Here is a 26,758-nt window from a genome sequence, read left to right on the forward strand (position 1 = left end):
TAAAATTATAACAGGCTAAGAAGCCGGGAGGACTATATAAGATATAATAGTTAATAAAGAAATTAAATTTATTAGAGAAAGAACTATCTAATTTATAGATAAATTAATTTTTTTTATAGATAATTCTTCTAGGAGTTTTTTTTTGTAATTCTAATAAATTCTTTTATTATTTTAGAGATTTTTATTTTTCTTACAGATGTCTCCGGGTCAAGGTCTAGAACCAGATGGGTCAGAATATAGATGTTCCAATTCCAGATGGCTGACAGGGCCTAGCCCTTTTCAATATGACCTGTTAAAGTTTTCATAAATTTAATATAAATATCTGTAGAAATTATTCTGGAGAAGATTATATCAGAGAATATATATTTATATTTAATTCATTTAAAATAATTTGTTAGTAAAATAATAATATCCGATAATAGAAATATAAATAAAAAAATTAGATTCTAAAGAATAGTCCTGACTGGAGAATATTCTGAGACTTAAATAGTAAAAAATATATAAGCCAGCTGGATAAAATTATTATTATACTAGATAAAATATTAAATAAAATAATAAATAAGATAATAAATATTATATTAGAGACTCCGGAAAAGATTCTAAAGAAAATATTAATTAATATATTAATTAAGATATTCATAATATTGATAAAGCTTAACAGCATATTTAAAAAAATTTTAAATTAAATAATTAATAATTTCATATTTAAAGATAAATTATAATATTAGATTTATAAGCCCTTGTAGAAGTATATCTTAATATTTAATTTTATTACTTTTATAAATCTAATTAATTTTATTAATTTAAATATTTCTATAAAGATTAGTACCAGCAGCTTTATTTTTACTATAACTCTAATTATTAATAAAATATTATTTTCTATGTTATATATTTTAAGAAAAGTCTTATAATAGCTATTATTATCTAAAATATTTCATAGTCTTTGGGATTATTTTCTAAACGTAGATACTTACTCTACCTGATTAAAAATTAACTAAGAATCATAATAATAAATATTTTAAAATTTTATATTAGTTTATATAAGCCTGTCTTGGCCTTATAAAAATATTATTTCTTAATATTTATTCTAATAGTACTTTATTTAAATATAGTTTTTTCTATAATTTTATAATATTACTTTTTATAGTACTCAGGATATTTGTCTAAAAATGATAAAATAAAGAAATTTTAATTATTATTATATTTACAAAAAAGTATACCTCAGTAAATAATTAAATATAATTATTTAATTATTTATATAATTTATTCGTTTTAATAGATAATACAGAGCTTAATATTACTATTAGAATTAATATATATATTAAAAATCTATTACAGCGGGCTGCTGGTTGATTGATTAATTGATTGATTAATTGATTGATTAATTTATTGATACATGCTTATGTCAGCCCTACAGCTGAGTAGTAGTTAGATAGTATCAATCTAACAGCCAGATATTATTGTCAGGGTGGCTGGAAGAATTACTTATATCTAAAATTATATAATATTTATATATATAAAATACTTATAATTCTCTAAGTTTTTTATACTTATCTTGATATATTACTTCGCTCACATGGATCAGAGAGGCTTTAATCTATATAAAAATCTTATATTTATCTGAGGTCCTGTTTACTGGACATACTTGTTAAAAAATATAAGATTAATTTAACTATATTAATTATCTTTAAATAAATATTTTTATTATAATATTCTTCTCTGTATAACTAGCAGGGAGGATATTGTTATTAAAATATATAAAAAAAATAAGATTATTACTATCTTATTATTCTCTATTAAAAGAAATTATTTTTATTTTCTAGTATTTTATTTAATAGAGCCCTAATATAGTCGAGGCTTTATATTATAATAATAAATTATATTACTTTGCAGGCCAGACTAATAAATCTAATTTTTAATATATATTCATAATTACTTATAGAAAGTCTTAATTTAAATACCTTCATAAATACGCCTGTGTGTTGTATATATAATAATAAAATATATTAAATTAATTATTTTCTTATTCTACATAGGTATCTAGTTAATTATATAATTTGAATTATATTAAAATAATTTATAAAAGTAACTTTTTTAATTTATATTTATATAAAAGCAGAGCTCTATGTTTATTGCAAGCCTGTATATAAAATAAGTATTTTAAAGATTAGTTTTAGAAAAATATACCATATATATAAATTATATAAATGCATTATTTATTAAGCCTTTTATACTTTATTAATTAGAATTTTAAGAGGTATATTGTAAGCTGAAAGCAGAATTAATTTATTAATAATAATATAAATATTTTATTTTTATCCACTATTAGTATTTTATTTAGTACTAGTATTTTATTTTTAAATAATAGTCTCGGTGCCGGCTTTAGTAATATAATCAGTATATTTATTACTAATCCAACCCGCTGAAATCCATGTGAAACTGCTCTAGCACCCCAGCAAAAGCACGCCCGAGGCTTTTTAAGGGGTCAAAATTCTTGAAAAGTTATATTTAACTACTCTCTAAGTCTATCTATATTACTTTTCTAGTATTTTATGATATTATATAGTCATAATATTATAAAAAACTGCTGGAAGAACTATATAATCTTAAATACTTAAACTGACTATATATAAGAATTTATATATTTAAGTAAATATCTTATTAGATAATATTAATAACTTTAAATATTTTCAAAAGAGTAATAATGGTTATAAATCTTTAAAGAAATATTTTTCTAAATTTTCTGGATGTTATAATTATACTTATAAAGAGAATAATAGAAATTCTCTTCCTATATATAATTATAAAGAATCTTATAAAAATAAAAAATATTATATACTTATAGTAAGTTAACTAAATTAAATTAATTAAATTTATTAAAATATTAGAAAATAAGGGCTCCGTATCTGTCTTAATATTATTTATATTTAAAAATAATAAAATAAAAATTTATATTAACCTCTGGATTATATATATTTAACTAGCTTAATAAAATATATATTAAGAATAATAATACTAGTTTAATTTAATTAATTTATACAGGGATATTAATATAGGCTAAACTAGAATTTTTAATAAAAATTGTAAAACTGTATATATAAAGAATTCTTAATATAATAATTCAACTATTCTGATACAGACATCAGAATTTAATTATTTAAATTGATAAAAATATTATTATCTACAAAGATTCTAAGGTGTCGAACTATATATTTATAATTAAATAAATTATTTTAAATAATATTATATTTCTTGTTATATATAAGATGGAGAATATAGAATATTTTATATATATAAATATTTTTTAAATTAAAATTCTAGAAATAGATACAGTGTTTAAATATTATAAATATATTATAATTTTTATTAATATAAATTTTTATATAATTAAAAAAAATCTTTTAAATTAATAATATAAGCTGGTTGAATATCTATTTATTATTAATATTTATTATTAGATTACTATACTAATAGATATTATATATATTTACTAGATAAAATTTAGAAAGAAAATTATTTAAAATTATTTTTCTATATTAATAATAAAATTTGATAATAATTATACTACCAGCCAGATTATCTGTATAAAGATCTTATTTTATAATAATAATTTAAATATTATAATTTATAATTAAGATTAGCACATCCTATATTATTTTAAATATTAAAATTATAAATATATATATTAATACTACCATAAGTACCCGGTCTGTATATACTATATAGAAGATTATAAAAATATTAATTATTTTCATAAAAATAATATTAATAAAAGTTATATATATTATATTCTTTATAATAAAAAGTATTTTATTTTTAATGATCTGCTCCTTCCTGAATCTTTGATTCAGGTATTTTTAAATATTTTTTTATTTTTATATCTGCTTCTTCCAGTATGTTTATTTTAGATATCTTTTAAATATTTTTATTTTTATATTTACTTCTCCCTCAATCTTTATTTCAGGTTTTTTTTGAATACTTTTTACTATTATATCTATTTTTTTCTGAATCTTTGTTTCAGATGTTTTTCAAATACTTTCTACTTTTGTTTAAAGAGATGTGCTGAATCAGAGAGCTGATCTACTTATAAATAATATAATTAATATAAATATAATTAGGAGCCGGTGAAGGCAGTAGTAAGATAATAAAAAACTTTAATTAATAATTATTATATTAGAGAATATCTCTACTAGATAAATATTTTGATATATACAGATAGTTATAATACTTGAAACAGGGTCTTTGTTTAATCTTAGAAAATAAAATAAAGTAAAATAATTTTGTACTCTCTTTATATATATATATAATATATTTGTATTTATAATGTATTAATTCTTGATATTACTAGTACTACTAGTACTGTTATAGAGTAATTTACTGAAAATAATCTTCTGTATAGAGATATTTGATTAAATAAAATATTTATTTATACCCGCCGCTGTATACTGGGTTAAATATTTATTATATCTTTTTTTTAGATATATAAGTTTATATTCTTCTGTATATACTTTATATTTATTTTAATATATTATTATAATTACTAGATACTACAGCTCTAAATAATATAATAATTTATTTTGAAAATTAGTAATCCTGATTTTATTATTATTTAAATTTCTAAATTTATGATTTACTGTAAATAGATTATACAATATATAAAAATTAATCTAATATTTAAACTAAAGACATCCTAGATTAAGTTTTCTTATAGAATTATTTTGAATTTTATAATCCAGTAAAAAATATAAAGTTTTTTTAATTAATATTTTTTAATAATTGTCTCTGCTAAGATTATTATTAAAATATTTTAAAACGAAAATATTAATTTTTTTATCAGTACGGCCGCGGAATAAAAAAAGGCTTATATATAATAATATAATTTAATTCTTTCTATTATATAGTAATCTTGTTTATATTATTAATTATTAATATATAATTTCAATTTAGAATATTTTTATGTTATTTTTATTTTTTTCCCGGAGGCAGTGGAGCAGTTTAGAAAGATTTATTATAAATTAATTTAAATATTAAAAACTAGGTTTTATTAATAAAAGAAGCCTGTAGCAGCTTGAAATTATTTTAATAAATTTTTTCTTAGTTATTATCTTCTGAGATTTATAAGATATAAATAGTATTCAAAAAGATTGGATATTTCTAAAAGATCTTATTCTAAAAATAAAATTATAAAATTTGTATTATAAAATTCTTTAATATAATAATTATTATTTTAAATATATTAATTTTATCTTTACAGCTTGGAAGGTAGTATATTTATATTATATTAATGATTATAATAAAAAATACTATAGGATTAAGTTATAATTAAATTTATATAAATATATTAATTATAGGAAACTTTACCAGACTAATTCAAAAATATATTATATTTAATAGTGATATTTTAAATAAAATAAAGATAAAAATAGAAGAGATTTATTTTTATAATTTTAAAAATAATTTAAAAGTATGCTCCCTGATAGAAACAGTTTAGAATAGATAATTTAATTTTATTTATATTTAATTTAAATTATTTTAGATTAATTATTTTTGTAATAACTGCAGTTGCTGTAGCTTATGTAGTATTAATTTTTTTTATAAATTTTAATATTTATATTATAGTTATACTAGTATTAGCTTCTATAAGGGACCCCGTACAAGACCTGATATAAAATTAAATGTAAAATTTAACTAGGATTTCTGTATAAAATTTTATAAGATATTTTATATAAAGTCCTCTATAGAGTCTTATATAGAGTTTTATATAAGAAATCTTTATATAAGTAGAATAGGTTAGAGATTTTCTTGTAGTTAGATTTATTGCTGTAGTTAATTCTATTACTATAATGAAAATAGATAAATAGTTCTGGCTGGTCCTGCTACCCAGATTAATAAAATTAAATTTATAAATTATTATTAAAATAGTAAATATATAAATTTTAATAATAATAATAATGAAGACTCTCTGAGCCTTGACTTTAATAATAATAATATTAATAATGATTATTAATAAATATATTATATTTTAATATATTATAAATTAATTAATTACTGGAAGAGTCTTCCAGTCATAGTATATTTTTTTAATTAAAAAGATTTTAAGATCTTAATATAATAATCATCTAGATATTAAATTTAAATTATTATATATTATAAATATTTATATATATACAGACTCTACAGGACTGCTTTTATATAATTATATATTTTATTTTAAAAGATATATTTAAGAAAAAATTACCCTGGATCTACTTTTTTATTAACAAAAATATAAATTTAAAAATATAGTTTACTTAATATCATTTTTAATATTTTAATATTTTAATATCCTAATTTTTCAGGGTCTTATTAAGAATAAAATTATTCATACATATAATATCTATAATCCTGAGCTATGAAAAAATATTTTAATATTAAAAATTCTTTATAAAATTATACATATCTGTAATAAGTATCTAATTATTAATAATTTTAATTTATATTATTAAGTATAAATTATATTAGAATATAATTACCAAGACCCTGAGACAGAAATATAAATTAATTTAATTATTAAAATTAATTTAAAGCTGCTATTATCTAAAAAATAATTATATATAGAAAATAATTGTAAGACTACTATTAATCTTATATGCATTATTTTATAATCAATAAATTAACTGATTAATTAGTAATTTTATACAGATTAATAATAAAATATAATTATAAATTTATATTAATTTAATTTAATTTTTAACTTACTAAGGCACCTGTACTGGAATAATAAAATTAAATAATTATTAATTAAGGATTCTTTAAAGGATTTTAATTATATATATATCCTGTCTGGGAGCAGATACTATATTATTAAATAATATTAATATTATAATATTTATTCTATACTAGTATTTATAAAAATAATTAATAAAATAATTTTAGAAAAGTAGATTATACATTAGTTCTGTCTAGAATATACTAATAAAATTAAATAAATAAAATAAAGATAAAATAGGTACAGAAATAATATGAATACATATATTCAAAGAAAAATAAAAAGAATTTCTGTATAACCTGATATTTTGCAGATAAACTAATTATTAAAATATTAAAAACTATATATTATAAATTAATTAAGAAAAACGATAAATCTATATAGAAATTCTAGTAATTAATATAGTAAATATAAATTAAAAATAATTTTAAATCTACTTTGATACCTGCTCTATGTAATTGAAGTAATAATAATATCTTAATTAATAATATAGAAAAAAAACTAGATTATTTTAAGAATTTATTTGGAAATTAATATTATTAATTTAAATAATATTATAAAATATTAATATTTATTGTTATTATACACACCGCGAATTACTTTATAGAAAATTTATAAAATTATATATTAAATTATATTTTATAAAATATCTAGTCTAGATAGTATTCTGAATTTTATGCGATAATAAATATTATTAAAAATATTTAATATAAATCTGGATTATAAACATTATTTTATATATTTTTAAACTTTTATTATAACTATTTTATAAAAGCTAGATGAGAATAATTATATAAATTTAACAAATTATTATTTTATAGTTTTATTAGATATAATTAATAAGATTTTTAAATTTATTATTATTATATATCTCAGTTACCTGGTTAGATATTATAAACTTTTATTATAAAAATATATAAAAACATAATAAAGATATTTTCATAAATATATATATAATATTTCTTAAAAGAAAATCTACACTACCTGACAGAATAAATATTTTATTATATTTTTTTAACTTTTAATATATCTATGATTAATGATAATATCTTATATCTATACTATATAACTTTTAAAAATAATAGATATTTTTAATATTTATTAATTAGATTTAAAGCTTTCCCAGTAACTGATATATAATTATTATTATATCCAAAGATATCTCTAAAAAATATTAAATTATAATTAATATTTTATAGAACTCTCTATTACTCTCTATATTTTATTTATTTTATGATACTGATTTATTTAGTGGTAATAATAAAAATATTTTTCTAATTAAATATATAAATAATATCTGTATCTTTATCTGAGATTTTATTATTTAAAATAATTATTTTTAAATTTTAATAAATAAATATACTAAGTAATAAAAATAAATATATATATTTAAATTCTTATCAAAAACAGCCTGATCCATTGAGTTAAAAAATATTTTTATAATATTTATTTATAATTCCTGTATTATAAAATTTAATTAATTATTTCATAAAATATTAAAATTAAACTTATGAGGGATTTTATTATTCTAATATTTATTTTAATCCTAATCTGTCAGTGAGAGTCTATTTAAAGAAATTATAAACTAAAATAATAAATCTAGTCTCAGTTCTATCTTCAAAATCAGCTTAATATAAAAAATATTTATTTTAAATCTTTAATATATATATTATAATTTTAATTTTTTAATTCTTATACAGCTGCTCTATATAATTCGTATAAAATATAAAAAATATTAGAAAACAGTATGTAATATTATTAAAATTATAGAAACTATCTAACATTATATATTTTATTAAATTAAAGTTTTCTGTATAATATGTTTTATAATTTTGAAAATTTATATTTATATTATGTCTCTCCGTCTCGCTCTTAAGCGAGTTACTAAAAATAATTATTTATAGATTTTAATATTACTATTTTATTAAATATTTTATAATATATATAATTAACAATCAATTATAAATAACTTTAAATAAAATCTGATACTTTCTTTTTTATAAAACTTTAAAATAAATTTTATTAAAATTTTTAAGCAAGAATCCATTAAATCTACTTAATCTTAAAAGTATTAATTTTATAATAATCATTTTTAATGAAATCTGCCGCAGACAGAATTATGAATTTAAAAAAAATATTTGAATAATACCAGTCAATCAATATTATTAATTTATTTTATTTTTATATTGATAGTAATATCTACAGAGGTAATATCAGAATAATGATAACTTTAAAATTTTATATTATTTATTATTTTATAGGCTTCAACACAGTATATATAATACACTATGTGTTCAAAAGTCTCGGGACACCCGCCTTCTGCCCTACCAAATAACTCTATTCAAAACTTAATAACTCTACCAAACCCTTCTATATACAAAAAATCTTTGATATTAATTTTTTCTAGTATTAATACTTTATATAATAGCTCTTAAATTAACAAATAGCTTTGATATGCCTTGGCATTAAGCAGATCAAATTATTAGATACTGTTTATAGTATCTTATTTCAGTATATATATGAAATATTATTAAATATTTTTTTATCCTTTTCTTTATGTCTCTTTAGCCAGAGATTCAAATATTCTTTATAAATATTTTCCTTTGAAGCACCCAGGTATATTTAATTAGATTTAAATTAGATAAATACAGAGGCTAATTTATAATCTAAATATTATATAATTTAAACCAGTATTTAATCTTCTATGCTTAAAAAATTAATATATTATCTTATTAAGATAAAACTTTTAAGTTATATACAGATTATAGACTCTCTTCAAGCGTCTAGAGATATTAGAATTAATTATAATTATTCTAAGATATTTCTGGATTATATTCTATAATAATTAAATTAGTATAACTACTAATCTAGATAATAATTTAAAACATCTAATGATAGACCTTGTTATAATATTATATATTAATTAAATGATATTTATAAGTTTTATTAATAAATTAAAAAATATATTTAATACCTTTTAAAATATCACATTCAACTAAGTATTTATCTGAATATATAATATTATTTTAAATATATTTTTAAAGTTATTCTCTACAAAATTCACAGTATTCTTTAATAATATTTTTAAAAAGAAATATTCTCTGATTAACTTATTATTTATATATTTTATATAAAATAAGAATATATTTAATCATAATCTTTAAAATCTCTTTACTAGTATCAGTATAGATAATAGAAATTAATGTTTTCCAGTTTATTTTTAGTAAGTAATATACTATTAAAAATATATAATAATAAAATAAACAGATAAGGTTGTGAACTCTATCTAAAATAAAAAAATTTATTATTTATAATTTTAGAAGTATTCTCTTATATAATGAATTATTGAATATAAGATGCTGAATTCCTTAATAAATTTAATTAAAGATTATTTTATTTTTAGTTTAAAAAGAATAACAGAGTATACTTCAAGTGAAAACACATGAGAGTAATTATAATTTATATTAATTTCTGTTTTAAAAGACCTCATTTTAGTAGTATAGTAGAAGATTGAAGATATTAAGTTTTTTAATATATAAAACACGGGAGCGGGATGTCCCGAGACTTTTAAACATGTATTATTTATATTAAAAAACTTATTAATATTACTATAATTTTAATTCTTACTAAACAGTTATATCTGATAAATTCTATTATTAATAATTATAGTACTTTTATTTTACTGATTCCAGTATCTCTAAAAATGTAAAAATTAATTATTTTTATTAATAATTAGACAATTATCCAGGCCTATACTAATCTTCTTAATTATTATTAATTAAATTAATATATTTTATATAATATTATTATATATATTAACTAATTCTATAATTTCAGCTAGATAATCTTTTTACAGTAGCTTTCTAATTATAAAAAAATTTCTAGTAATCAATATGATTGATTGATTGATTGATTGATTTATTCATATATGCTTATGTCAGCCCTACGGCCGAGTGGTAGATAGTATTAATCTAGTAGCCAGACAGCTGTCAGGACAGCTAGAAGGATTACTTATATCTAGAACCATATAATATCTATATACATAAAATATTTATAATATTCTAAATCTCTTTATACTTATCTTTAGTTATAGCTATATGGATCAGGAGAGACTTTAATCTATATAAAAATCTTATATTCACCTGAGGTCTTGTTTACTAAATTTATTTATTACTAGAAAGATATAAGATCTGTTCAGCTATATTAATTATTTTTAGATAAATATTTTTGTTATAGTATTCTCCTTTATATAGCTGGCAGGAAAGATGTTATTATTAGAATAAATATATAAAATAATAAAGTTATTACTGTTCTACAGAATAATAATCCTTTATAAAAAGAGATTAATCTTATTTTTTAATATTTTATCCAGTAGGATTCTGAATTAGTCTAAGATCTGTATTATAATAATAAATTGTATTGTTTTATAAATTAAATTAATAAAACTAATTTTTAATATATATCTGTGGTCACCCACAGGAAGTTTTAATTTAAATATATATATATATACCTGCGTGTTATATATATAAAAATAAAATATTTTAAATTTTAAATTAATTATTCTTCTGTTCTGTACAGGTATTTGATTTAATCAATTTTGTAATTTGAATAATATCTAAATAACTTATAAAAATAATCTTTCTAATCTAAATTTATATTGAATTAGAATTTTATATTTAATATAACCCTGCGTGCAGGGTAAGTACTGTAAAATAGATTTTTAAAAAATATATTATATATATAAATTATATAGATTAATTATTTACTGCAGCTTCTATACTCTATTAGTTAAAGTCTTAAAAAGATATATAGTAAACTAAAAATAGAATTAATTTATCAATATATTTAATAAAATATTAAATATATTGATTTGATTAGTAATAATTAAAGAAATTAGTACAAGCCTGGATAATAATCTGATTATTAATAAAAATAATTATATTCTATATTTTTAGAAGCACTGAGATCAGTATAATAAGAATATGATAATTATTAATAATATAATTTATTAGATATAATTATTAAATAAAAATTAAAATTATATTAATACTGATAAACTTCCTAGTATATATTATATATATTATATTGAAATCTATAAAATAGTTAATTATATAGAATTTTATAATTATTATTATTTTAATACTGCCTCCGTGGCTGTTATTATTAATATAAATATAAAATAAACTAATTATATCAAGTTACTAATATTATTTAAATATTTTTATTAATTTTATAATTTTTATTTATAGCAGGTTCCACTACAGAGAAATTATCATAAAATTTAATAATTTTAAGATTAAGTAAATCTATTAAATCCCTGCTTAGAAACCAAGTAAAATTTATTTTGGATTTGTAAAAAAAGAAAATATTAAATCTTACTTAAAATTCTTTTTTAGTTAACTGTTTATTATATATATTATAAAATATTTAATAAAATAATAATACTAGGATCTGTAAATAGCTATTTTTAATAACTTATTTAAAAATTAAATAAAGCGATATGATATAAAAATAAATTTTAAAAATTATGTAAGATATTATATAAAAACTCTTAATATTTTAATAAAATATATAATACTGGATACTTTCCATAGTTTTAATAATATTTGAAATTATCTTTTAATAATTTTTTATATTTTATATAAATTATATAAAGTAATTATACAGGAGTTAAAAAATTAAAATTATAATATATATATATATATATATATTAAAGAGTTAAAACAGGCATTCTCCATATTAAATTAATAATTAAAAATAAGATTAAAATTAAATTAATTATCATAATTTATAGCTACTTCAAATAAATTCTTCCTGATAAGTTAAGATTAAGATAAATATTAAGATAATAAAATTTCTTTAAAAACTTAATTTTAATATTTTATAAATAAAATAATTAACAAAATTCCATTATATAGGAATTATAAATAAATAATATAAAAATATATTATTTCATCAGATAAATCAGACTATACTCAGTAAGTAAAAGTTTAAATATATATATTTAATTTTATCATTTAACATATTCATGCATATATCAGAATTAAAAATAATTATCTTATATAATAAAATCTAAGATAAAAATATAAATATTATTTATATATTTAATTATAAAAAGATTCTTCTTATTACTGCTGAGTAGATTAATATTATAAAATAAATAAGATATAAGAAACAATAAAAAGTCTTATAAAATATTAATTATGATTTAATATTTTTTGAAAATACTCTTCAGCGTGGCAATAATTATATATTAATTATTAAAACAAACTTTAAATTTAATTAATAAGTGCGAAAAATACTTATTTTCTTAAAACATTATATAATAAAATATAAATATAAAATATTATTATGCGCCCCAGATATATCAAGAATTAAAATAATTATAATAAAATATTTATTTATTAAATAAAATATATCTTGTTTAGAAGATAATATAGTATATACTTATAAAATTATTTTTAATATTCTTTTATATATCTCTGCAGTAGGAGCTTATAATATCTAATTATTTAATTAAAATATATAATAAACTTCTTGATAGCCTTGCTAATTATATTTAATAAAATTATAAAATAATAATTTTTTAAATTTATATAATTATTCTTATTTAAATCTTATAAAATAATTATAACTAAGATCTAAAAATATATAGAATAATATTTATAATCTAGATATATCTTAAATATTTCTAATAATATTTATTTAATTTAAGGCAGTACTTGCGATAGAATAAGATTTAAAATTTATCTAGACTAGATATTTTATAAAATATAATTTTATATATAATATTATAAATTTTTTACAGAGTAATCTGCAGCATATATAATAATAATAAATAATAATAATATTTATATTACTGGAGTCATGCAAGGCGGGTAAAAAAATAAAATTAAAAAAATTATTTTTAACTTATATTTAATATATTAATTATTGGAAATCTTATATAAATTTATTTTCCTTTTTAATTTTTTTATAATATATAATTCTTAACATTTTAATAATTACTTTATCTGCTAGATATTAGATTATATAAAATCTTTTTTTATTTTTTTACATATATATATTTATATTATATTTATACCTGCTTTATTTTTTTCCTTTATTTTTTAACTTTATTTATATATTCTAGGTAAAATTATTATATAATTTATTTTTTCAGGATTACTTTATTGATTATTTTTAGAAATATTAATAAAGACAGAATACAGTAGTATTAATATTATCTAATAATATAATATCTATATTTAAATAAAACATATATATAATTAAAATCTCTTAATACAGTTTTTAATTAATAGTTATTTAATTTTATTATTCTAGTACGGGTGCTTTAGTAGATCAAAAATTAAATTAAATTAATATTAATTTATAATTAATATTTTATTATTAGTTCTCGTGGGGTTAATAACTGATTAACTAGTTTATATATTATAGAATAATATTATAATTATTTTTTTATATATATAATTATCTCTTTAGAAAAAAAGTAATAACTTTAGACTGATATTCTAATTAATAATTAGATTAATTAAAGTTTTTATTTTACAATTTTAATAATTAAATCCTGACACAGCCTATATCAGATAATATGAATTAAAATTATTAATAACTAGATATTTATTACAAATATTGATTATTTTATAAAAGCTTTCTAGTATTAGAATACCTTTCCATAACTTAGGATTATAAATATTATATATAAAAACTAATCTTATTTTTAGCGAGACCCTGAAAAGTTAGAATACTGAAATATTAAAAATAATATTAAACAAATTATATTTTTAAATTTCTTTTTTATTAATAAAAAAGTAAACCCAAGATGATTTCTTCTTAAATATATTATTTAAAATATATTATATAATTATATAAAAGCAGTCTTATAGAATCTGTATATATATAATTACTTATAATATATATTAATTAAAATATAATTTTTAAAATAATTATTATACTAAAATCTTATATTTTCTTTTTATTAAAAAGACATATTATAACTGGGAGACTCCTTTAGTAATTAATCTATAATATACTAGATTATCTCTAAAATAGTTATTAATAATTATTATTAGTATTATTATTATTAAAATCAAGATTCAGAGAGTTCTTATTTTTATTATTATTAAAATTTATATATTTACTATTTTAAATAATAATTTATTAATTTGTGTGGCCAGGGGCCCTGTATAAAAAAAACTTATCATTATCTATATTTATTAATATATTACTATTAATTTTAAATAACAGAGATAATTTTCCTTTTTTTAAGATTATTTCAAAATTTCCTTAATATCCTGAGATTAATTTTATTTAACATTCTAAGATTCAGTACAGAATTACTTAATATAAGATTATTCATTATAATATTACTTATAGCTGAGTCTAGGAGTTTTTTCTTATTATAATAATTTTTATTTTAAACTTCTATAGCTTTCTTCTTAATCTTTAAGTAAATATAATTCTGCTTTATGTAATATAATTAACTAAGTTTTAGATTATATAAAATAATAATAATATTCTATATATCAGTTATAACAGTATTAGATAATTTACTAGAAAGCTTCTTTTTATATATAATATCTGACAAAGAAATTAATAAAAAAATCTAGTAGTATAATTTAATATTATTAATAAATTATCTCTAGACATGCTTTTTATACTTATAAATATTAATTGAAAATATATTTATTTATTTATTTATTTTATTCCTTACTCTGTTTCAGCGCCTTACAGGCCATGCCAGAGATCCAAGCTAAATTATATAATCCTACCCAACTTCTTTAGATATAATAGTAGCTATCTTAATCTTTTCTATATAAACAAGCCATACAGGCTTCTGGAAGTAATATATAATTATTTTAATAACTTTACTTTATCTGATATATATATTCGCAAGGCTTTAAACACCTTAGTAATCTTATTAATTTTATTAATCTTACTATTTTTACGATTAGTAGGATCATTCTACTAATTCAGTACTATACTATTAATTAATATTAGTAACTATTATCCCGTATAGTATTCCGCACAATCTCATATTTAGATTCTGTATTAAATATCTTGATTAAATTTTTTTATTAATTTTTTTGCTTATTTACTAATCCTCTATTATTTATTATAATATTTTTATAATATCTATTATACTTAGTATTTGTATACACATCTAAATACTCTCTTAAATAATTATCTATTTACTTTACTTATTATCTTGCTTGCTGCCTTACCTCTTATTCTACTTTTATTATATTTATTACTACCTGTATAGCTTAATTATTTAAATTCTCTATTTCTAATCTCTCCTCTTTTAATAACTCTTATTAAAGCAATAAAAGCCTGTATATTTAAATATAGAAACTAAACTCCAGGAGATAAGTCCCAGTACTCTTATTATTTATTCAAATTTATATAAGTAGATATAAAATAAAAATATTTATATTTACTAAAATTATTAAAGGCCAGGTACTATTAGAAGCCTAATTTAAAAATAGCTATTTTATTTATAAATTCTAACTCAGAAATAAGCATCTCCATAGAATAAATAAAGTTATTAAGATATATTGATCTTTTTATATAAAGTACAAAGCGGGTTGTTTATTATATATATTTTAATAATAAAACATTCATATAATCAAGAAATGTAATTAGATCTTATATAATATTTTTAATGTTATATTTCTAGATCTCCTTTCAAAATACATTATATTTTCTATATATAATTAATATATGAAATATAATTTCTAGGTCCCTGTACGGGCAGTAATCAATATCAGTTTATTTAAAATTATAAAAATATATATTAAATCTAATTTTTTTAATATAAAATTAGATAATACCACTTTACTCTACTGGAGAAAGATTATTATATAAAATTATATTATAAAAAATATAATCTGGCAGCAGTCTTTATAAATAATATTTATATAAAAATATTTCTTCTTCTTTCTTTTATTTATTTTTTATAATTTTTTAATTTATATATCTAGTAAGGCATGAGCCAGAACAAGAAACTCTATTAAAATAATTAAAAAATATTAAAATTCTTGTTAATCTCATCTACCAGCTAGTAATCTTTTTAATAAAATGAATTAATTTATTACTTATAATCTTCAGGTGAGCACTAATCTAAAAATAATAAATATTAAAAATCTATATTAACTTATTATATAAATTAAGCACTTTCAGTAATAAATACTAATTAAATCTTTAAACAGGTTTCCAGAATATTTTTAATATTTTTTATTTATCTAAATAAACTTTCTAAACAAAAAAAATTATAATTATTAATATAGTTAATCTCTGCTTTATATACAAGAAAGCCAGATCTTGCTTAATTAAATAAAGAATTAATAATAAACTAACTATATTTATAATAAATACATTTTACTTTATTTAAATATCAAGATAAGTCTACTAGATTTATAAAAATTCTAAATATATAATAACATTATTTATATAAATCTAGAAAACTTTTAAAGCAAGTAACTGCTCTTGTACAATATATTTAAAAATAAATTATTTTAATTTTAATTATAAATACCTGCAGGAGCGCCACCACAGAAAGATTAATTATAAAATATATATTTTAAAATCTTATAAACTAATATCTGTATTTAGAAAAAAAAATTTATTAATTTAAATAAACTGTGCTGCAAGAAATTAAAATAAGAATAATAATATTTAAGAATATTTATATATATAAAAACACTTATAATCTCTATTAAGTATTTAAATATTCGGGACCTATAATTATTTTAATATTAATAATAAATATAATTTTATATTATATATATTCTTATTAATCATATAAAACCTCTAGAAATTAATTTACTTATACATTTTTATATAACAGTCAAGATCTAGATCTATTTATTATAATGTTATTTAAAATCTCAGTAAAAAATATATATTAAACAGAGATTATATATTATATAATTAAAGCTATACAGGCTATATATATGTACTATAAATCTTTTAATTAAAAGCTGTACTTAGATTCTTCAAATAAAATAAGAATTTATAAATATTTTATAATAAGTATATTAATATTAATAAAATACTTTATAAAAACCAGTTACTGATCTAAAATAGTTTTAAATAATTTAATTAACTTTTATACAGGAACTACCTAATCTTTAAGAATTAAAAATTTATTATAGTCTTTATAATTTATTTTTAGAATAATAAATCTCTCCGTCCGCCTGTTCCACAGGAAGCAAAAGTAAATTAGTAAAAATTTCAATAATATAAATATTAATATATATATAATAATTACTATATTATATTATTATAAAATCTTTATTATAAAATATTATATTTTTACTTTTCTGTGGAGCCCCTTGTAATTAAATTTATATGAATAATATATTTAATATTATTTATATTATTTAATAAATTTTCTTATATCATAACATCCGCATTGAAAAAAATATATAAAATTAAAAGAATAATAACTTTTATATGATATATTATCAAAGGCCCTGAAAATATTTAAGAATGAAATAAAAATAATATTCTCTGTCTTTATCTAATATATATAATTTTTAATATAGTATATAAAATAATATCTGTATCTTAGTTTTTATTATTTTTAAGATAATTATTTAAAAATAGTTTATAAATTTTAACTAAATAATTCAATCAGTTAACTAGCAGGACTTTTATAATCTTACTGAAAATATTGAACAGAATAATTATTTTATAAATTTTCAATATTAAATAATTAGATTTACTAGATTTATAACCAACTATTATTTCAATTTTATAGAATTAAATAAAATAATAACTAATCTTAATATAATAGTTAAAAAATCTATTAATATAAAAATTAGAATCTCTAAGATAGCTTATAATATTCAGTTAAAAACTATATATAGATTAGAAGTTTTATCGAATTTAAATATCTAAATTAATTTAAAATAATAAAAATTATTGATATCATCAAGATTAACTACTAGAGAAAATAAATAAAAATTTTTATCTTCTCTTATGGAGAATAATATATGTTATTTAATATTTTTAATAAATATATACATATTTAATAAAGTTTTTATTTTTTAATTTCCTACACTGCTTTCTATATAAAAATTATATCATTAATATTTATTATTTATTATTAATAAATTATTTTATAATTTTTATATACGGTATATTTACATGCCGGGATATTTTAAAATATATAATATATATTTACTTCAGAGTCTCACAGCCAAAGTATATATAATAAATAATAATATTTTACTTAAGATACTTATTTAACTACAGTAATTCTCAGCAGGTCTTATTGAAATCAGAGCTTATTTGTTAATTTAAATAAGTCTAAAAAACTTTTTAATTAATAATCAGAATAAAAACTCTTATAATACCTGTAATATATTAGTCAAGCTATATAATATCTCCTGTATTCAAGGTTAGTATTAAGATTAGTATTAAAATTAATTATTATAGCAGAATTAGTAGATACTTACAGATAATTTTATTCAATATAATAGAATCTAGAGTCTTCTAATTCGAGCAAAATTAATTCTAATAAAATAGAAAGAAGATAGTAAACTTAATCTTTATTAATAAATAATCTAAGTCTCTGTATATATTTACTATATATATATATATCTAATTTAATTATATTTAATAATCTTATTTATAATTCATTAATATTAGTTATATATATTTTTTATTTTTATTTTTTATTATTTCTCCAGTAGAAGTTAACACAGTGATAAAATATTTATTAATAAATAATTTAATTTAACCAGAATATTATGAATTTTTTTATTAATTTAATAATTTTATAAATCTGTAAAAGGATGTAAACCAGTATTATCAAGATATGAAATAAGAAAATTATTAATTTATATATAAATTTATATAATAAATCTATTAGTGGTACGCCCAGCTTTTAAGATTATATATAAAAAATTTCTAAAATATTTTAAAAATTTGAATATATATTTTATAATTATAATATACTTATAAATTATTAAAAATTAAATATTAAACCAGTGTAAAATAATTGAAGTCAAATAAAAAATATTAAAATATTACTCTGAAAAAGTCATAGTAATTTAAATAACATAAAATCCCGAAACCATAAATTGATATCTAAATGGAATTTAAATATAATAAAAAACAAGTCTTGAATAAATTACTTTATATTTAATATTAAGTATTATTAATACTAAAAATTAAAATATATAATAGCTTGCTGTCCAGAGAGTATAATATAATTAAAAATCAAATATTTTAACTTCATATATAGCAGTAATACTAGAACCCTAGTTATAAAGAAGATTTGACTTTATTAATATAAAAATAATAATTAATATATTTAAAGGATCCGTACTTATGTGTATTTTAATAAATTATAATATATAAAGAAATTTTATTTATAAATTATAAATAAGATAATAATTAAATTTACTAAATTAAGTTCTTTGTTATATAAAGACTTTAGATAAATATTATATATTTTTATATAAATAATATAATCTTATAGTCAGTACCACAGACTATAAGAATAAGAAAAAAACTATTTAATAATAACTTAATACTGTGGATATATAAGATTTTAATATAATATTAAATATATTCTAGCTATAAAATCAAATTCCTGATATTAATTTAAAAAAATTAGTATTACTGTATATAAAAGATATATTCTAAAATAATTAATAAAAGAAATTTCAGTATTACTATTTAAAAAAAGCTTATATTGATATTATATAAATCTATATAGATTCAGATATTACTTGTATATAAATAATAAAATATAATAATAAAATAAATATTATAAAGGATGCCATGCCAGAGTTTTTAAATAAAAATAAATAATTTTATAAATTTTTTTAAAAGAACAAGTAAGCATTCTAGTATTATACTCTAATTATAATTATATAATTAAATCAAAGATAGAAAAGTAACTTCTATATTAATTAATCAATAATTTATTAAAAACTAAGTTTTAAGTTTTATATAAATATATTATAATTATCTTACAGCAATGATAGAATTATTTTTCTTAAAATCTAGTAAATATATTTATTTTATTTATTTCTAAGAAAAATAATATATTATATTTTTATATAAATTGCTGGAGATTAAATATAATTATTATTAAAAATTATTATTTTTTATTATTAATTAATAAGATAATGGACCACCTTAATAAAATAAGAATTTTTCCTAGATTTAATTTATATGATATCTACTATTATAGTTAAATAAAAAAAATAATAAATAAAAAACTGTTTTCATACTTATTATAGCTATTATAAGTATATTATCATATTATTTAATTTAATTGATATACTTGCTATATTCTAGAAGTATATAAATTATATATTTTAATAATATTCTTAGATATTTATAAAATTATAAGAAATATATTAAGTATATATAAGCAGTACTAGATTATTTAAAAAAAATATCAGCTGGTAATAAAGATTTTTAATTATAAATTCTATATATAAAAGATATATTATCTAGAATTTAAAATTAACCCAGGAAGAGTCTTAATAAAAAAATAAATTAATATAATTTAATTATAATCAGAATCTAAAACTGTATATAAAATCCTAATCTTTATAAAATTTATAATTTTTTATCTTACTCTTCCCCTCATTGAACTCAAATTTAAAAAGAAATTAAATTTCTTATAATAATAAAATAAAATTATTAATAATATATATTTCTGGACTAACCCTCAAGCCTACTAGCTAATATAAAAAAATATTTAAAAAATTAAAAAAGGTTTTTTAAAGTATATTATTTTTTATAGTATTTTAATCTAGTATTACAGATTAAGTTTAAAATAGACTTATTAAATTTTATAATTAGTATAATTACATTATAATTATAAATAGAAAAATTCTGGTATCTTCTTATATTTTTCTCATGGAAAATAATAGATATGGAATTTAAATATTTTATAAATAATTTTTAATTATAGTAAAATCTAATTATATTAATCTTAGAATTTTTTTAAATCTTATATTTAAAAAGTTAAGCCCCCGGCAGACTAGGTAAAAAAAATATTTATAATATTGAATTTTATAATTAAGTACCAGGTCGGGGAGAGAAATCTTATAAATATATTTAATTATATTTAGATCTTATTTTCTTAGAAAAGAAGATAAGATGAAATTTATTATTACTTCTTTTATAAATAAAGCTATTAAAGAATTTAATAAATTAAAAAAATAGATAGATTCTTTTAAAAAATACCGGCAGGAAGTAGCTCAAATGATTATATAAAAAATAAAATAAATATTAGAATATATATTTATCGAAGCAAATACCTGCAGGTATTAAAATATATTTATAAATAAAAAAATACTATTAATAATATAGAAATTTTAGATTTCTTAATATTATAAATCTATATATATATATAGTAATTAGATCTAAGACAGTATATCTAAATCTATAAGATTTTGTAATAGATCTGCTTTATAAAATACAGGAAAAAATTTATAAATATAAAAATAAAAAATTAAAATTCTTATAAATAAAAAATAAAGTAATCTAATCTGGAAAATAAATAAGAAAATTTTATTTAAAAAAATAAATATATAGTAGACCTGGCTAGCTTAATAAGATAAAAATATTATTAATAAACCATGATATATTAAAAAATAATTATAATTAAAAATAATGTATTTTAAAAAACATTTAATATAAATATTAATAGTATAATATATATACTGAAGTAAAAAGATATATAAAAATATATAATTTTCATTAAAGAATCTAAATCTATTATTATATATTATATAATAAACTAGAGCCGCTACTATAATCTAGTAAATCTAAAAAAATAAGAATTATAAATTTTATTACAAGCTTATCTCCAAGTAAATAATAAAAAGGATTTATGATATAATTCTAAAATATTACATATATATACTAAATTTATATTTTATTTATTATATTAGAAGAATATTATAGCTTTATAATTTATGAAACAAATATATGAGTGTACTATACCTATCTTTAAAAATAAAGAAATTAATAATTAATAGAAAAATTAATAATTACTAGAAAAATTATTTTTATAAATAAATATTAAATGATTTTATATTATTATATAAATACTTGCAAAAAACTGTTAACTGTATCTTATTTTTAAAATAAATAAATAAATAAAATATTAAAATCAGACTTTTAAATATTATTTATAAGTCTACTTAAATTTCTTACAGGATAACTAGACTTGATGATTTTTAATAATCTAAATAATTTACAATAATATAATCCATAGTACTATAAAAGCTATATTTTATAAAATACTAATAAATTTCATATTTTAATTATAACTTAATATAGACTAGAAATTCCCCTCTGGTAAAATATTTATAATAAAAAAACAAACAGATATTTTTATTAAAATTAAAAAGATATTAAAGATCTCACTAAATAAGATAAAAAATAATAATAATATAATATAATTATAAATATAAAAAAAAGATTTTTTAAATAAGACAAAAGCTCATGGTACAGGCTAAAAATATTATAATGACTTATTTAAATATAAGACTTAATTATTAATAAATTAAATCTTTTTTAATGATTTATACCTGAGGATTGCAGTTATATAAATTATAATTATTATTAAAATATAAAAATCTATATCTAGTCTTTCATATTCTATTCTTAGAATCCAATTATTCCTGAATAGGTAAATTTTATTAATAATATTAATATTAATTAATATGCATCAGAAATAGCTGGTAAAAAAGATTCTTATATATAAAATAAAGAAAGTTTAGAAAGAGATTTTAATATAATAATGAGATTATAGCTTTAAGAAAAATATTCAAAAACTTTTTATAAAGATTAAAGATATACAAGTCTACCAGAATTAATTATCTTAACTAAAAAAAAAGTATTTAATTATTAATAAAAATAATATATACAATTTTTATTATATATCCTTCACTATTATTTCTATTTTAAATTATTTTTTATTATATTTTTTTTCTACTAGCAATCACGCATTATAGAGGATATATTATATATATATAATTAAATTATTATTCAATAATTAATTAATTGGAAGAGAAAAATATTAAAAAATATTAAAATATATTTAATTATTTATTTAACCATGTAACAAACACTAAACTAATCGAAATAATTAATATTATGTAAATTAGCTAACTTATATTTATATATTATTTTTATATAATTATACATACCTCAACAAAGCACCCTAAATATAGAAAAAAAAAGAGAATAATAATAATAAATTATATATTCTTATTACTCCTGCAGCTGAATTTCTGCAATTAATAAATTATATACTGGAAGACTGATATTATTATCTTAAATTTAATTAAGTGTAAGATATCGCCAGGCTATATCTAGTAATAATAATGAGTTTTTATAATAATAGCTGTTAAATAATAATATATACTAAAAATTTATTATATAAATCAGTTAATATTCATATCTAATATATCTAATATAAGGGAATTACTTACTGATATATAAAAATAAATAAATTAAATATCTTTTATATTTAATATGACCGGCAGGAATTATATAATAAAGATTATTATTAAAATAAAATTTTATAAAAATATAATATTAGTAATATTGAAGACACGGGGCACAGACATGGTATATAAAATAATAATAATAACAATTATAATAATTATAATAATTATAATAATAAAGATAAGTATAGCAGGCGAGACAGATATAATAAAATTAATAATAATAAAAAAATTAATTATAATGATAATAATATAAATAACAGTATAGATACAGGCAGTATATAAAATATAAGAAACATAAGCTATTTTTATTAATTTTTTTATTAATTTTTTGATAAATAATTATATTTATGGCCACGCACTTCCAAAAAAGAAGAAAAAAATTAATAGTCTAATATAAAAATATATATAAATAAGCTATCTATATAAAAGAATATAAGCAATTGTGATAGAATAACCCAGCTATCAGGATAAAAGTCATCGGGATAATATATTATAATAACTATAAAAGTTATAAGATTATTAATAGAGATTCTATATCTTCCTGATATCTATAAGATACCGATCCCTTTATAAGAAACTACTAATCTCTCAAGAATTAGTCTATCTTATAAATATAGGCTATCTTTGTTATTATCAGATAAATATATAATATTTAATAGCTGATTTCTTACTTAATTAACAGACTTTCTATCTTAATAAGTAAATCTTATTATATTCTAATTCTTTTTTTTAATTACTTAAGAAAGATGCTACCCATTGAAGATAATTAAAAATAAAAATATTTAAATATTTAATTAATCTAGAATTATTGTTAAATACTATTCCCATTATTAAAGAGATTTAATAATTAAAAGATTATATTTATCAATTAAAACAAGCTACTAATTTATAGTAAAAAATAATTTATTTTTAAAGAAATAATTTTTTAAATAAAATATTCTTAAGATACTACTGATCCTTCTCTAAATTAGAAAAGAATAAAAAAAATTAAGTTTAAAGATATCTCTTGCTTTACTCTGAATTTTAATTTTTAATAATATTAGAAATAAATTAATGATTTATAATATATATTTAAATATATATCTAAAAAATATTTATCAGAGAAATACAAGCTTCTTGTTATTATTAATTATATAGATTCAATATATAAACAGAAATGGTACTTTTTCATAGATAATAAAAATTTAAAAAAAAATAATTTCTTTAAAATATTAATTTTAATTTAAAATACTGTTATTTTTTAATTAAATATTATAATTTAATTTAAATAGACTCACCAGTAATACAGCCAGGATTTAAGAAAATTTTATATTTATTTTAATATTCTAAAATAATACTTTTTTTTGTTAAGCAGAAAAGGAAAAAGTTTTATTATATTTTATTAAATTATTTTTAAATTTAAATTATTATATTTAAAAGTATATTCCACATTTACTAGAGAAGTAGAATAAAATAGTAACTATTATTATTTATTATTATAAACTATAAAAATACAGGGAAATATAAATAAAATAATAATTAAATTAATATTTATAAATTATATAAGTACTTTTAAGAAAATATTAATAAATTAATTTAAAAAAATATTTTAAACCACAGGAACAATCCTGTTGGAAAAAATAATAATTAATTATAATATTTTATATACAAAAAATATTTAATATCTTGTAAACTAATATTTTATTAAAAATAAAAAAAATTTAATCTGCTAGAACTTACTAATATTTATTAAATTTAAAGAAAAAAATAAAGAAGTTAAAATAGATTTTATAATTTTAAAATTTTTTATTTATAATAAAGACTATATATTATTTCTATATTTTTATTTATATTTGAAATAACTTTGAAATCTTTACAGATCTAGATAATTATCTTAAAATAAATATTATTAATTATTAATTTATTAAAATTTATAAACTCTACCACACCCCAATTACTGTGTCTTAAATTAAAATTATTAATAAAACTATTATTTTTATTTATAATATATAAAAGATTTTTATTATTATTATTAATTTATGAGGAAGGATCCGTGCTTTTATATAATATTATATAAAAATTAATTAAAATTTTTAATTAAATAATAATCTAATATTATTCTTGATAACTATGCTTCAGGATTTATATATTAATCTATTAGCCTAGAATTATTAATAATAATTTAATATATTATTTATCTTATTTTTTTCTGTTATTTAATTTACTAAAACTACTTGAAATTCTGCTAGAGTGTATACTGTTATTAAACTTTTTAAAAATATTTAATTATTAAAGAAAAGTTTTATAATTTATTATTAAATTCTGAAATAATTTCTGTTAAATTTAAGTAATTCTAAAATATTTTTTTTATAAATTTTTTTTAATAATTATCTTTTTACGGCCCTGCGGATTATTTTATTAATATTAAGTTTAATAAAATATTCTCTTATAATCTAATATATTTTCTATCTAAAACTGAACTCAAGATCTTATAAAAATAAATTAAAAAAATTTAAAATTAAATTAAATTTAATTT

The 26,758-nt window shown here is 16.1% G+C and overlaps 1 protein-coding gene across 1 annotated transcript; it reads left to right on the forward strand.

Annotated features, from left to right (window-relative positions):
* Window positions 1–20,784: 20,784 nt before the first annotated feature.
* BO79DRAFT_149926 (uncharacterized protein) lies at window positions 20,785–20,964 on the forward strand (the record flags this gene model as incomplete). The annotated part of the gene is made up of 1 exon (XM_025678604.1): window positions 20,785–20,964. A coding segment is annotated over one exon (180 nt), but the record flags the coding sequence as incomplete, so codon positions are not given.
* Window positions 20,965–26,758: the final 5,794 nt, after the last annotated feature.

Source organism: Aspergillus costaricaensis (assembly GCF_003184835.1).
Source record: "Aspergillus costaricaensis CBS 115574 unplaced genomic scaffold BO79scaffold_19, whole genome shotgun sequence".
NCBI classification, from domain to species: Eukaryota; Fungi; Ascomycota; class Eurotiomycetes; order Eurotiales; family Aspergillaceae; genus Aspergillus; species Aspergillus costaricensis.